This window comes from Plecotus auritus (genome assembly GCF_963455305.1).
Source record: "Plecotus auritus genome assembly, chromosome: 4".
NCBI classification, from domain to species: domain Eukaryota; kingdom Metazoa; phylum Chordata; class Mammalia; order Chiroptera; family Vespertilionidae; genus Plecotus; species Plecotus auritus.
Window position 1 is genome coordinate 133,736,617 of NC_137775.1, and position 16,412 is coordinate 133,753,028.

At 37.0% G+C, this 16,412-nt stretch overlaps 1 protein-coding gene across 6 annotated transcripts in view; it reads right to left on the reverse strand.

Annotated features, from left to right (window-relative positions):
- DGKI (diacylglycerol kinase iota) overlaps window positions 1-16,412 on the reverse strand; it is a gene marked incomplete at its 5' end in the record, with an annotated part of 419,556 nt that overhangs the window by 164,309 nt on the left and 238,835 nt on the right. For all 6 annotated transcript variants that reach the window (XM_080666632.1, XM_080666631.1, XM_080666634.1 and 3 more), the window contains 4 exons: window positions 304-359; window positions 9,979-10,057; window positions 13,178-13,315; window positions 14,828-14,941. In XM_080666632.1, the coding sequence (XP_080522758.1) occupies window positions 304-359; window positions 9,979-10,057; window positions 13,178-13,315; window positions 14,828-14,941 (387 nt within the window). The remainder of the gene's footprint in view (window positions 1-303; window positions 360-9,978; window positions 10,058-13,177; window positions 13,316-14,827; window positions 14,942-16,412) is intronic.

A 16,412-nucleotide genomic window follows, 5' to 3' on the forward strand; every position in this document is an offset into this window, starting at 1 on the left:
TGGCTCTGATGTTTGTTTTTCACATTATTCATTGGATATCATCCCCTCAGAACAACATGGAGTCTCAGAGCTTTTCAGTTCAAAAATGATGGGCACCAGCTCTCTTTTTGCCAACTAACTTAAGACAGACAGCCTTACTTTTCTTCTTAAACCAACATATTAAACATGAACCATACATAGAGCTACATGTAAACATCTGAAATGTATATGCCATTATTTTTAGTACAGTTAGCATCTATATGACCAATAGTGAATTAGCATTAAATAATATATAATAATTTATAAAATAAAATATATACTTACCCCTGCATAGAACATTTTATTTCGAAAACGACTGTTGAATTTCTCTGGATTTGCTTCTGTGAAAGGAAAGGGGTAGTTTTGTTCTGGAGACCTTAATGAACGTAGTGACTTAGACTAGCATCCCTACTTCCTCCCCTCACAGATCCAGTAGACCCACCAGCTTCATTACCATCTTCCCCTTAGTTATAGACAGAGGTCATCATTGTCCAGTGCTATAAAATGTAGCCACAAATTGGCAGCATCAGCATCAACCGGGAGATTGTTAAAAATGCAAATTATTAGGATCTACCCCATATCTGCGGAATTAGAATGTCTCGGGTGTGCGGTTTAGGACTCTGTGGTTTAGCAAGCTCTCCAGGTGATTGCCATGCACAGTAAAGGCTGAAATACTCTGGGCCCTATTCAGAATAGAGCATTGGCAGGGATACAGGGCTGGGGTGTTAGGGGGAGAGAGGAGGAGAGGAAGGGGGGATTATTTGCTTTGACCTCCATAGGTCATGGCTTCCATAAACTATGTATTCTGCTTCCAAATGTAATTAAATATGGGGAATTCAGATAAAAATTAATAGAGAATTTGCTTTCAGATTATGCAAAAACACCTAACTACCATCTGCACTCTTATTTGTGACAGGCCTTGAAAAATAACTTGATTTAGTGGACACACACACACACACACACACACACAGATCACTGGCTGAATGGACACTGGCCATATGACAGCAGAGGTTCTGGCTGAAAAATGGTTTAATTTTGAGTTTGCTCCTATATGTTATATATATTGAAGGGAGAAAAAAGATTAAATAATAATCTGTGTCAGAGAATTCAAGAAATTTATAAAACATCTAAATGGAATATTATTTTCTTACATTCTTCACTGCCAATCTTTTGCTGTCTGCTATTTTATTCAGCATGTTCATTAATCCCTTCTCAGAGTTAGGTCTCCTCCAAGTCATTTCTCATTAGACTGGCTGACTAGCAGAAACTCCAAGTCCTAACCCTATTTTTGAATGGCAAATCCCAAAAGTTGTCTAGAAAAAGAAAAGTAGCAGAGTTCACTCACTAAGACTGGATTGAATAAAAGCTACAAAATCTCAGGAAATCATTCTGGACAATTAATTATTAGATTATTTTCATGATTGTGACAAATATTATCATAAGACAAAGAAACTGGCTTGAGGTTTGCAAACATCAAAAAATGTGGTATTTTTATAGATTGGTTTTTGATAGTTATATTCATCTATTTACAGTTCCTGTATTTTAAACCTCTCCTTAACCATTCACTCTCTTCACCAAATTAAGTACTATAACCATAGAAACAAAATAATACAAAAGGTAAAAGGTTAACTTATAGGATATAGTAAACCAAAACAAGGTAAAAATGATGCTAAGTGCTCTACCTCCTTGATCCCCATTGCTGGCCCCAGAGTTGACCATTTCTATGGTCTGGACCTTCTTCAGGATGAATTTGGCTGCTGAATGGCATGTTATTTTTAACCTTCTTGACCCAGATTTGGCTGAGTACCATTTTCAGTTGCATTAACTCTTGCTTTATGGAATCAGAGGCAAAATGAGAATTTTCATTGCCATGCAATTTATTGTGGGTACATAGGCCCTAATTTTAAACAAAATCAGATCCAGCTATTGAGCAAGTATAATGAGAAATGGAAAATGACACCCACAGTCCTGGCAATGAAGTTTTTAGGGCACCAATGTCCAAAACTATTAAATGAATCATATACCAACTATTAACATTTACTTTTTTAATAATGTATGGTTTGGAAAATACCCACATCTTCATGAGGTTTTCCTGAGTCTTGAAGAACTGAAAATGGTTTTTTTCCTTTAAAAAAAAAAGTGTGTTTTTCTCTCAAGAGATTGAAAATGTTCTATAACAGCGATCGTCAATCTTTCGGACCTCACGGACCACCAGTGGTCTGCGGACCACTGGTTGGCGACTGCTGTTCTATAAGATGCAAAAAGACTAGAATTAAGAAATAAACCAAGTTTTTGGTGATTTTACTCACACAGTTGATTAAAACAGTCACCTCAGATCTAATTTAACTGGATAAAAGCTGATTATATATATAAGTAATTCTAAAACCTAGAGACCTGCCGGAAACCAATCATTGTCTCAATAATTAGAAAGGTGTAGACAAGGAACCTGGAAGGCTGGTCAACCTTGAAGCTCTGAAAGGTCAGAGCCAACCACTTCCTATCTAACTGAGACAATGGTAGCTGAAGCAACTTCCCCACCAAATAATCATGTAAATCCTTACTGATAAAATAATCTGCCTGTTACTGGAATTGCCTGCCTAAGGGTAATGGGTGTATCCCAAACCTGAATAAAAGGGATGGCAAGGCCAAAGCAAGGCATAGTCCTCCCACTAGAGTTAGGCTTCTGCCTGGCCCCCATTTCCCAAATTAATATTTTTCTAGTCTCTTTCATTTGTGTGCGGCCTCCTCCAGAACCTGAACCCTGAACTGGAAGCCTGAACCACGGGGGCCTGAAAGGGGTTCCCACAGAGACCTATCAAGACACTAGCATTTAGAGAGGTGTCAGAAAGACACATAAAAGGACACATATAGTATGATTCCATAAAAGGACACATATAGTATGATTCCATTGATATGAAATGTCCAGAAGAGGCAAATTTATAGCCACAAAATGCAGATTAATGGTTGCCAGTGGGTAGAGGAAGGGAGAAATGAAGAGGTACTTCTCAGTGGGGACAGGGTTTCTTTTTGGTTTAATGAAAATGTTCTGGAATTATATAATAGTGATGGTTGCACAACATTGTGATTATACTAAAAACCCTGATTACTAGTATGTACTATAAATTGGTTATAATGGTGAATTTCATGTTCTGTGAATGTTTACCTCAATAAAAAAATATTAATTTGAATACAAAAAAATAAAGATATAAAATAAAGAAGTAGGGGAGTTGGCCTGGGGGGAAGGAAAGGTGTGAGGTATATTCTAGTCTCTCTGCTCCATCTCATACATTATATTGACTCCCAAACTGAGCTTGCCTTGGCAATTGGACTCTCTTCCCATTTTTACATCTACCCTATTCCAAGCACAAGTTAGACTGAAAAGCAATGTTGGCTGCAGCTAAGGGAGATGTTTGCTAGTGTAAGAGCTGTGTCACTCCCTACAGAAGCCAGGCCAGACAAGAGCCTACAAACAACAGTACTCCACCATTCTGGCTATTAAAGGGAAGGGGTGGAGTGGCTGAATATGACTCTGTGTATGTATAAGAACTGATGTGACTTTGAGGAGGACCAAGGAATGTGCACCCCACTATATCAAGGAAGGGGGGCATACAGAATTGGGAAAGAGCCAGTAAGAAAGTTTAAGATCTCTTGCTCCTTAAGGAAGTAGTGTCTGTTAATTGATATGAAGTCAACCTTGAAAGGCCACTCTCAAGAAAGGCAATTATCCTCAAAGTACCCGAAGATGCCAATAGTGGAAGTACCCATGGTTTATGGCTGCAGTTCTTAGATTTCATCCTCCTCTTCCACAAGAGGGTGTGAGATAGTGAGGTCCAAACACACTGTGTATTTCTATGCCATTAACCTATTTGCAATCTGATTGGATACCAATATTAATTGTATTAGTTTTCTGCACATTTGATAGCTTAAAATGTTCATTGATTTTCTCTAGGTTCTCTCTGGGTCCTCTGCTTAGGCTCTTACCAGGCCAAAATCAAGGTATCAGCCTACAAAGCTCTTATTGAGTGGCTCTGGAAAGGATTCACTTCCAAGCTTATTCAAGTTATGGACAAAATCTATTTCCTTGCAGCTGCAGTAATAAAATTCTTTTTCCTCACTGGCTGTTGGCTAGGGTATATTCTCAACTTCCAGAGGCCTCCTGCATTCCTCGGCTTGTGATAACCCCTGCATTGTCAAAGCCAGCAAGGACACATCAAGTCCCTCTCACACTTTGAATCTGACTTCTCCTTCTCCCACATCACTCTAACTTCCCATTCCACCTTCCACCTTTGCATTTAAAGGCTCATGTTATTGCATTAGTCCCACTCAGATAATACAGAACTATCTTTCTATCTTAAGGTCAGCTAATTATTAACCTTCATAACATCTACAAAGTCTTTTTGCCAAATAAAATAAAACCACCAACAAGCAGGACCCAAAAGTCATGGGGGTCAAAATACCTACCATCATGCACCCTATAGCCCCCCTGATGCACATCCTTCACGTATGAAAACATTCACTCCCTTCAAGGTCTCCAAAGGTTTCATTCCATTATATTATCAACTCAAAATCCAAAAATCTCATCTAAGTCTCATTAGCTCCAACTTCCCAAATTCCATCATCTAAATCATCAAAATGATTTGGCTCTGGATGTAATTCATTTATAATGATGATGAGGCTCTGGGTACACTCCATTCCATTGATTTAACACATTAATTTCGTCCTTATGCACAACACAATTAAATGTGTGCCATCAGAATGGGATCCTAAACCCTAATTTTGCCTGTAATTAGTCCTGCATATCAGGGAAATGTTCATAAACATAATTTCAACACTATGTTTATAAAAATCAATAAGCATTTTGAACCCTATATAACTCACACATCTTTTATATTCTCTTCATCGATACTTATCCAATCTTAAGACTTTGGTTAGAGATATATAAATGACTCCAAAATTTATGCCTACAATAACATTGGCATCTTCAATTTAAATTGTGTATTTTTTTTTTTAAATCTTTTGCTTTTTTCAACATTATTTCCCATTCAGGGCAAATATTTTTTTAACAACATTATCTTCATTTTTCTAACACCATCACAAAAATCTTTCATTATATAATTAATGGCCATCTAACCTATCTCTATCACAAGCTCATTATCCCTCTGTACTTTTTCTTTCCTGTCTGAAATGCCCTCACCTATTTATTTCTTGTCAACATTACATTCCCCCTTTCTCTTCCTTTATCTACCCTCTCTGGAAATTTTCCTCAGGCACCTTTCCCCTGACAACAGTCCCACTGAACTCCAATGTTATTTACTGCCCATACAACTAACCGTGCCCTTACTATACTAGTATATGCCTTTCTAGTGTTATCTTTTGTATGCGGGCCTATCCCTCCAATTAAAATTCTATTTCTGTAACAAACACTTATTGAGATAGTCACTGGACTAAGCACTGGGACCACTATACTGTACACCTGAAACTAATAAAAAATACTATTGAGTGTAAACTGTAATTGAAAAAAAGGAAGAAAATGAGTTAAATTATTTTATTAGAATACGTAATACTGATTTATTTATTATAGGAAATACATGCATACATGTAATCAATTCATAACTATGTGTTCTAATGGAAACATACTGTAATTCAGATAAATTAAGCAAAAGATGATTTAATAGTTTATTATATTTAAAAATAAACTATATTCTTTCATAGATGAAGAAGGAAGGAAGGAAGGAAGGAAGGAAGGAAGGAAGGAAGGAAGGAAGGAAGGAAGGAAGGGAGGGAGGGAGGGAGGGAGGGAGGGAGGGAGGGACGGAGGGAGGGAGGGAGGGAGGAAGGAAGGAAGGAGAAGGAAAGAAGAAGAAAGAAAGAAAGAAAGAAAGAAAGAAAGAAAGAAAGAAAGAAAGAAAGAAAGAAAGAAAGAAAGAAAGAAAGAAAGAAAGAAGAAAGGAAGAAAGGAAGAAAAAAAGAAAGAAGGAAGGAAAGAAGACATTGTCTTATGACCTCGTGGAGTTTGGAGTGGAGGAGACAAGTCTGAAAATGAAAACTAAAATGTCATTTTGTATATGCTATTAAAATATGTCTGTATGAGATGAAGTGGTGGTTACACATACAGGAAATGATCAGAAAAGTGTTCCAGAAGCAGGTACACTTGAATCTTGAATGATGAGTAGGTACCACGCAGAGATTCAGGATGGAAAAGAAGGTTATATACAGAGAATCTCGCACAGTGAGAGTTTCTCAAGGGCAAACTATACTTGAGCCTTCAAGTCTAGACAAAAGCCAGAAAGTGAGTCCTTGGCAGTGATGGTAACAATGAAATTTAGCAAGCCATTGCAAACAAGACATTTTTAAAAGAAATCTGTCAGTTCTCTCCATGAATCATGAAACATTCATAATCCTTTGAAACATGCAGATCTACATGTCTCTATATATTCAGTGGAAATAGTAACTCCTAAATCAAATTTAAATACTGCCTCTTCTAGAGTCATAATTGTATGCCCTTGACCTTGTAGCATAAGGCTTGACTCCTCTGAATAATAATTTCAATGAAGCAGAAAAATTTAAGCATCCAATCTCATACTAAAAGTTTGATGTGTTTAATATCTTTCATGTCCAAAGCAAATGACAATCTAGTTCATACAGCTGGGTGAGACCTGACTTTGCCACCTGATACCCATAATCATTGTTAACATCCCTATACATTATATATTGAAATATTTTCAATGTATGTCCTCAAGCACTGTCATAATGTAATAATGATAGAAGTACTGGATAAGACTCCCACTGAAAATTTAATGACCAATCCTACTATATCTCCAAATTCTGTTCAAATGATTAAACTTTCTGATACCCAGACAGCAACAATTCAATCATGCACAGTGGTTGAGAAGAATAAGCAAGCATCTGTTTTCCAATCAAATGAAGCATACCATCTTTCTGATCAAATATATAAACCCAAATTATTCAAATGTTTCCACTCTTTATGTAAAGTAAATCAAGTGTTAAGACTATATTATCTCCTTGTTTGATCCACTGATAATTATAAATGCATTTATTTATACAATAATTCCACCAATAAACTTTCTCAAAATAAATGTCACTTTATTTGTCCCTTCTAAAAGAAATATAATATAGGTAGCAATGCTAAAATCTGCATTTGTCCCATATCGATTTGAAGGGCTATTTTACAACTATGCCAAAAAATTGTTTGCATTTACATTTTTTAAAAATTCTACCTTAGTGAGATTTTTATCTATTTCATATTTCATGTAGGCTGGTTGGCATGACTCCCAACTTAAGGTACTATATTATTTTTTACTGATACCTAATAGGTTATTCTATCCAAGCTCATTTTCACAATGGTTCTCAGGAGGTTTTCAGTCACATTCCAAGTATTTTATACAAACAAGGTTTATCATGAAGTCTCAAACTGTGAGTGGTTGTGTTTGAGAACAGTTTGAAGTCTCAACTATGAGGTTTTTTTTTGGCTTGAGAACAGCCACTCATTACCAAGAAAAATAAGTGAGTTCACCATTACTGAAAATGTGGCCTCAAAATCCTTTTCCTTGCAGCCAAGCTTGAGATGTCTTGACTATCCTGGAAAGTATACGGGGAAAATCCAAACCAACAAAAAACAGTTTCAAAAGAAGAAGACTAATATTTTTTATAGTAAATAATGATTTTATTTAATGCAAAAAATGAATAGATTAACAGATACTAAGAAGCTCACATCCCTGGTCTAAGGATATCAACCAAATTTGGATGCAATATTTTGTGGACATTTATTTTGTACCAGCTGTGTATCATCTTCATGAATATTGTAGCTATTACTCTTAGGTGACATTAATTCTCCCTTATCAGCTTGCAGTGGCTGGTTTTCCTCCAGGGCTCTGGCTTACCTGCAGGGCAAATGTTTCATATCGCATGAAAGCACTTAAACTAAGCCTCAGAAATAAACTACTCAAAAATTAATGCTTGGTATCTTTTAACCAATACTCACATTTAAAACTATGCATCTATACATATATACCACAACTTGCATATTCCTCTCTAAAATGAAATAGTCCCATAGCTTAAAAGAAAAGAAAAAAAAAAGTCACTTTCCTGCAAGAATTCTCTTTTAAGCTTGGTCCTTCTACCTTGATGCCCCCTCTCACTCTGAAGCCCAGAAGTATCATCATAGTACAAGGAAATATATCAAGAGAACTTCCAGATTAATTAGACCAAATATTAGGTTCCCTTGAATGAGCTCATTGTCGGGCACTTACTCACTTTGGCCTCTTTTCATGCCAGAATGTCTATTTTTGGAAGATTCATGCATTAATGAATTGTATTACTTTATAAGTATTGCTAAGAAATTAAGAATTTTATTAGGAAGCCCAGATTCAGGGTCTTCTGAAGAATATGAGGAGGAAATATGGGGTAAGAAATGGTCAAAGGGATCTCCATTTAGTTCCCCAAATTAACTCTCCTCAAATGTAGAAAGGGCAACCAGTTATAAATGTTGGCCCCAATGTAGGACCCTCTCACTATCTAATATCTAAGAACTGTCTATTGTAAGGAGATGGGAGGGTGGTGATGTTTCTGATTTGGGTATTTGCTATCTGTGGTTCGGTCATCAACCAACCTTTTTAGCTGTGATTTTCTGGCTAATCAGAGAGAACGACCAAACTACAGCCCCTCTTTAATCAGTATTGCTTTTATTTGGCACAGCATTTGATCCTTGAAGCCTCATGAATCCAGGAAGAAAAAGTTTACCAAAATTGCTGAATCCACGAAGAAAATTACAGGTTGGGACTTCACTATTCGTTTGTATTCTAACAGCCTTCATCCTATTGCTGCACTATTGACCTTTAGTGCATAAGAGTGTGATCAGAATTTTCCCTACATTATTACTGGAACAGGAACATTTAAATTCTAGCTTTTGGTTCCCTGTTTTTCAAATTCTATGAGTTAAAACCCTCGTACACTCTTGCAGAATCTGGATGGAGGAAAAAAGGTAAAAATAATCCCTCATTTGTGACTTTTATCTTACACATTACTTACTCCCCTAGAGCTTAGCTGTATTTTGGTTATATATTAACATATTGACAAGAGACTAGGTACAGTTATAGTTATGGATACAGGCATAGACAGAGATGTGTACTCTAGTTATATAAATAAGAAGAGAGCTTCAGAGAGAAAAAGAGAGATTGATAGAACCTGAGAGAGATTAAAGCTTCAAAGCATAAGCAAAAATCCTCAACTTTCTCAGTTTTGAAGACATAAGGAAGTTCTGATGAAATATTTAACCACATTATTATTTCATCTTATTTCTCTTTCAAAAATCGTTTTGCTCCCCCAACCCTTGACTCCATCTCTATTGGTACTTAAATGACCACTCTGCCTTATTCACTCCCTTACCTCATCCAGTGAGGACTTGCAGCACCTTCTGAACCTAATCCAATCACCATCACACCCTTTTCTTTCAACCCAAACCACCCATAGTCCCCTATTGTCCTAAGATGCCTAATGTGTCTTTTGCACCCATAGGCAGGACTTCTTTGTTTTTCTACCAGGTTTCAATGGCTCTGGGTTATTAAATGTTGCACTATAACAACTGGTAGCTTGAGAAGCTGTGAGTATCCCAATGACTTTAGTGAAAGAAACTTTATTATTTCTCAGTAGTTCACTAACATCCAAGTTTCTAGTCAAATTTAGAGTAGCAGTCCCAAGCATACCTCTGGTCTCGTCTCTGACCATCTTTGAAACCCCAACCAACATGGTCTCAGAGTCCTATTTGTATTACGTTCCTATCTTGTCTAGCTCCCAGGGTCATCAGGGAGGTCACAAAAAACACACCAAAAAAACACGGAAGCACACTGTCAACACGTAAGTGATATGCAAACAAAAGGGAACATGCAAAACACCTGCTGGAAACTTCCTCCCAGGGAGATGGAAATGGAACGCTGTCCTCACCTCGGGATTCATGGAACTCCAGTGTGACGTGGGCATCAAATCCGAGGCTGAAGTAATTATTGAAAACATTCAGAGGAAGCTGCAACAATGAACAAGATAGAGGTGAAGTCGTGTGCAACCAAGCAGAAAGAAAAATAAAGTTCAAGCTGGACATCTGTCTCTGGGGCTATCTCTGGACTAGAGATCAGTCACAACTCCAGGTAGAGGTGTTTACATGGAAGGAATGGGGATATTTAAATTAATTCATTAGTCAAAGCTCAAATCAGATAATACTCACAATTATTTTAAATAGTATAGAAAATAAGGGATACAAATACAAATTAATAAATGAGAACCATTCCTGTGGATGTTGTAATGAGACTCTTATCATGTGGAAGGGTGCATATTTGCAATAGTTATGAACAATGATTCACTGTTCAAACTTAGAAAGTAAATTGTAAGGATCATGTCTAAACCTACTTAACCTGTGGCTACACTTTTTTCAAGAATTATGTTCAGCATATTAATATTGAATCTTAAAATGAATAATGTTTAATTTGTTTGCCCTTCGCCTACTTTTAAAAAAATATTTTTGACAAGTCATATAAGCAATAAGGCAGTTGGAGACATTCAGCTATTCTCAATCTAGAGGGGGAAAAAAAGAAAAAACAGATATGTACATATACATTTATTGATCAGTATTCTTCAGATTCCTAGTTAGTCTACCAAATCTTCTATGTTTTATATTAAATATATTGGGATAACATTGGTTAATAACATTAGGTAAATTTCAGATTACACTCTATTGTGTGCTCACCACCCAAAGTCCAGTCTCCTTCCATCACCATATATTTGACCCCTTGCCCCTCTTCAAACCTTGTATCTTTAATATGACAGTGAAATATGTGAGCACAGACATATAGATGCACACCCAACCTTAGCTTTCCTTCTCAGAATCCTCTTGGTCACTGGCTGTTACTGCTGCAAGCTGAGTAAAACAGAGAACCACACAAACTAAAATCCTGAATTAAAACTGCAAAATTAATGTGCTTTTTAGGCTGCAGGCAATATTAGAACAATTAGAAAAGCATTGGAAAATGTTAGGAGGGAAATAGTGATTCTTTCATTTTACTTTCTATAGCTCAGAGTGGAAGATAAACATTAAAGTAGACACATAGGTAATTTTACCTCAGTTTAGATAATGTTTCCAGATAATGACCAGGTTTATCCTCCAGAGAGAAATGAACTAGAAATAAATGTTTAACCCTCAAATTTCCAAAAGTAAGTTTATTACAGTATTTCATGTGCCCCTTGATTTTGTATTTGATGAGAGTGAAAACCTTGTCCCAGTTAGAGAAAAATGAAATGAATCTTGTGCCAAGAATAGAAAATGAAATGAGAATGAGAGAGATATATAATACAGAAAGAAAGAAATTGGGTTGCCTGGGTCTCTAATGTAAATAAAGAATGAACCCCTCATAGAAGGCCCTGAGCCAGAGCTTATAATGATTCAGAAGTCAAATCAGCTCTTAGAAATGGTTATAACTAACTAGAGAACAGGGAGAGAAACTAAACACACAGAACAATGCCAAAATCATGTCTCATTTTCTTGGCTTCATATTTGAGAATGTCCAGTTCCTGTACTTAAACAAAATACCATCCTTATAATGACAGCAAGGGTTGATGATGCTGCCAAGAACACAGATATGTTCGTCTCCACCATTTATGTTTTCTTGGCTACAAGTCTAACCCATGTCTTAACATTCACTGATAACTCAGGGGAACATCTGGCCACCATCCGATAAATAATATCCCAATTTAGTCTGTTATTAAATTCTTATTCGTATTTTCCAGGAAAAAAATTACCCCAATTTCCTACATGTCTCTTCAAAAATCCATTTTCATAGGCTTTTAATTATCTGGATTAATGTTTCCTGGCTGCACCAAAAAGTCTTTCCATTACTTGAGCTGTTGGGAAGAGATTTAAATATAGACTTCTATTGAGGGCCTAACCATTTTAAGTTTAGTGGGGAGAGGACCTTAACATTTCCATATGGTACATTTCTTTTTACTTTGGCTCTTTTCTACCCAATTTCTGTATTATAATACATTAGTAAGGTATATCATATTCCAAGACAATAAGTGCTATTTAAACAACATTGTGACATGATGAACTCAGTATCAACTGAGCAATCATGATATCTACCAAAAACCTTATAATTTCTAAATCATGGTTTAGGTGAAAAAAAAAAAATGAAGACCAAGGCAAAACATGTTTTAATGAGTAAGTGGATGTTGGTTTGGTCTAAAATGCTCTCTGGTTCAATCTATTTTTAGGCTGAAACTTCCATGAAATCTTGGTCTCAATCAATGGCATAATCCAATATAGCAGTAATGCTGGTTAAAGTACAGATACCTTGGCCTTAACCCTGCATTTAGTTAATGAAACTCTCTGGAACTGGGCTATCCCGGAACATATATCTGTATTTTAATCTGTATTTCTAACAAGCACACCTGGAGAATCTTATGCATACAAAGGTTTGAAAACACTATCATAGAAAAGAAGTAGGAAGTAATAAGGAGGAAGTGGCTACTTGGCAACCTACCAAATTTAACTGAAATTGAGGCCAGAATTTAGAACCATATCTTCTACTGAAGCTCCACACTAGAATATTTACAACTGTGCCCCTTGGTTTGTCTTGGATTGAAATAAAAAGCTCAATCACTGAAGGAAAAGCACTAAATCAAAACATTTATGTAGGTATCTTCAAGTCCCACGCAAGTAATGAAATTAGCTTAGTTAATACTTCCTTAAACATTAGGAACATTTGATATCAAGCCAGAAATCTCAGAAGGCTATCTTTGTTTTGAAAGATCATATTCCTAATGCTTCAGAACATATATATATTTCATCTTCCCTTAGGTTAAGAGTTTGCAATGAACTTGAAAGATTAGAACATGGATATATGTGTTCCTGGTGTGGAAGTTGAGGACAGAGAACAGCTCCCTGAGCCCTGGAAGCAGGTAGAAACCTAGGTCTTTAGAAACCCATGGGGTAGAATCATTGGGTAATGTTGGACGCATAGCCCTGTAGCCATAAACTCTAACACTATCCTTTTATCTCATAGGAAGAAATCAGCACATGAATCTCCAGCCACAAATGTATTTCCCATGACAGATGCTCCAGGGTTCCTTTCTGCTGAAGAAAAAACTCTCTAACCTTACACACACCATCTTCAAGCTCTTCTGGAGGCAAGTCTGGGTTTCTTTCCACATGGAGGTTCCAGCGATCTAGCTGTACAATTGTTCCATCTTCTACTTGACAGAGGATTTTGGAAACAGGTTCATCAGTGTAGCCCTAAGGAACCAATGAACACATCCATTGGCATCTGGAGTAATGAACGGTATAGCCAAAGGTATTTCATGCAAGAAAGAGCCCTCTGCTACAGTTCTCTGTTTTGTAATTAGCAAGGCTGGGAGAGTAAACTCTTTTTTTCCAGGTACTTAGAACCTAACACAATAGTCACAGGTAATGTGCACAGAAATGCTAATTCTAGCTGGTTTGAGTTGAGGAATAATTTTTGCTTACACTGAGAACCAATAGTTAGTTGCTGGTAGGTTTAGGCGCTAGCTGAATGGCTGCTTTCATCAGAGTAAAAACAGGACCCCCTCCCCCCCCCCCCCCCCCCCCGCCCCTGAGGCCTCCTACTAAAGGGATTTGTGAAATGCACAGAAGAAGTGTGTTTGGGGGTGGGAGGAGAGGAAAAAAGAAACAAAGCAGCCTCTGATAGACAATTTCTTCTATTAACATCTGATTTTACTCACCTCTCCCTAACCCTGTAGTAGGACACCATCCCTTCCATGACCTCAGGCAAGTCTGACAGAGGATTAGCCCTGTTTGGGAACTCTTACTCCTTGAGCATACATTACTGACAGCATGATTATTAAGGACAGTCAAGTCACTGATTGGATGAGAGGAGTTAACATTGATAATATACTAGTTGCTTCATGTAAATACAGGGTGGGGCAAAAGTAGGTTTACAGTTATTCATATGGAAAATAATAAAGAATAATATAAGAATAAACTCTGTTTTGAGTACTCACAACTATAATCCTATTTTTGCCCTATCCTGTATTTATACTTTAAAAAGACCTATAGGAGGTTAATTCATTCACCCAAATTCAAATTAGTATCTGAAGATAATTATCTCCTACATGAGGTTAATTCACCCAAAAGCCAGATTCATATCTTCTAGTATCTGAAGATGATTTTCATGGAACCCAGCCCAGGCAATGGTCTCATATGAGCAGATAAAAAGCTGGTAGGCTGCATATGTTAGCATATTGTGTCTTCTTACTTAGTACTATAAAAAAAAAAAAGTAATGAAATGGCTGATTGGTGACAGGGAAACTGCCTCCACTGAGCTTGTCTGAAATTGGCTCCACGGTGCAAAGGACAGTCTGTTACCTGTAGAGCCAAACCCATGATGACACTGACCAGAGAAACCAAATGCTCAAAAAAAAGCCATAGCTTTCCCAAAGTAAGCATTGTAAATCTGAGTCAGAGCTGCCATCCTGGCCAAGGCTGAGGGTCAGGATCAATTCAAGTCTGTGGTTGTTTTACATGAAGACTTGAGGACAACCCACCCACTATCTTAGTGTTTAGCTCAAAAAGCCCCAGCATGCACTAACCCCCCTTTTTAATCCTAAATGTTCCCTTCTTCTCTAGCTTCTTATACATTACTGGATAAAATCGTGGCTCATGGGTGCTTTGGTTCTCAACTCTAACTTATTCCCCTTCCATTAGAACATGTGTGGGTTGGGGAGCCTGCTGCTGGACGCCATGGGCAGCCCCTGAGAGAGTTCTTACCCCTCCCCAGTTGAGAGTCCGAGCCAGGTCATTCCCAGTCCCCAGAGGAAGGACTCCAACCGGAGGCTGAGGGCTCAGCTGCAGTTCATCCAGAATAGAAAGGATCCAGCCCACCTATGGACACATTGGGGGCCAGAAGAGGGATAAGAAAGACAGGTAAGTTACAAGGAAGATCACCTGAGGGGAGGCGGCTTTAAAGAGCAAAATCAAATGGTTTTATTTTTCTTTAAAACATATTTTTGTGTGTGTTTTTTTAAAATATATTTTTATTGATTTCAGAGAGGAAGGGAGAGGGAGAGAGAAAGATAGAAACATCAACAATGAGAGAGAATCATTGATTGGCTGCCTTCTGCACGCCTTCTACTGGGGATTGAGCCTGCAACCTGGCATTGGCCCTTGCTGCAATCAAACCTGGGACCCTTCAATTCTCAGGCCAACGCTAGTCACTAAGCCAAATCAGCTAGGGCTAAAACATATGTTTTAATCCAGCTGCCAGGGAACAGAAAGACCACTTATCTCAGGCAGATTCAAAGTGGCAAGTCTCTTATAGGAAAAAGGACCATTTTGTACATGCTCTGTCATATAAGCAAAACTACATTTGTCTGTATGTTTAACTAGAGGTCTACTTTAAAATTCAGAAGAGTTTAAAATTTAGGGAGGTATATAGCATATGCCACTGGAGGGAATACAGGACATAGAGCAAGATTGAATTTCAATTCTGGCTCATATAGGCCCTGTCATCTTATTAAATTATCTGACATCACTGAGACACATTTACCAGATTTTCTTTTTATTTTTTTATTAAGGTATTATATGTGTACATATCTTACCATTGCCCCCTTCCAACCCACTCCCATACATGCCTTCACCCCCCAATGTTTTGCATCCGTTGGTTACTCTTATATGCATGCATATAAGTCCTTCAGTTGATCTCTTATTTCCCCACTCTCCCTATCAAAATGGAGTTAATAATACCTACCTCACAAGATTGTTTGCAGAGAGAAATATATATAAAGCCCTTAACATGGTGCATGGCCCATGTAAGCACCAATTAAATGATTAATCTCCATAGTACCATCTTAGAAATTACTGTTTTTCTAAATATCCTTGTATCCCCCTAAATAAAACACTACGGAAACATAATTAGGGCTGGACCTAGTATTTGTTATAAGTTTAGACAGAAAATAGATACTTATGTACTAGAATTATATTCCTGTTTAATCTTTTTCTCAGATTTAGTCTTATTATAACTATTTAGGAAAATTACCCTAAACTTAAAAAGAACAAAAGCAAACTTGAATGTCCTCACAATGTCGTACTAGAGTAGTATTTAACAGGCCTGTCTAATAACTACATAAGTACAGGTTAACTTGAATATTTCTGTTCTACAGAGACAAATGTTGAAAAGATTACATAAACCAACTTCGACTCAAATTTAGAAAATTATTTTGGTATAAGCCACATAATTCTTTTCTTCTATTTCTCAAAAACAAAAAACAAAACAGCTTTATCATCTTGTTGGTGCCATCATTAAAGCACTAAATACCTTTTAAAATTAAATTTATTTGGGTTACATTGGTTAATA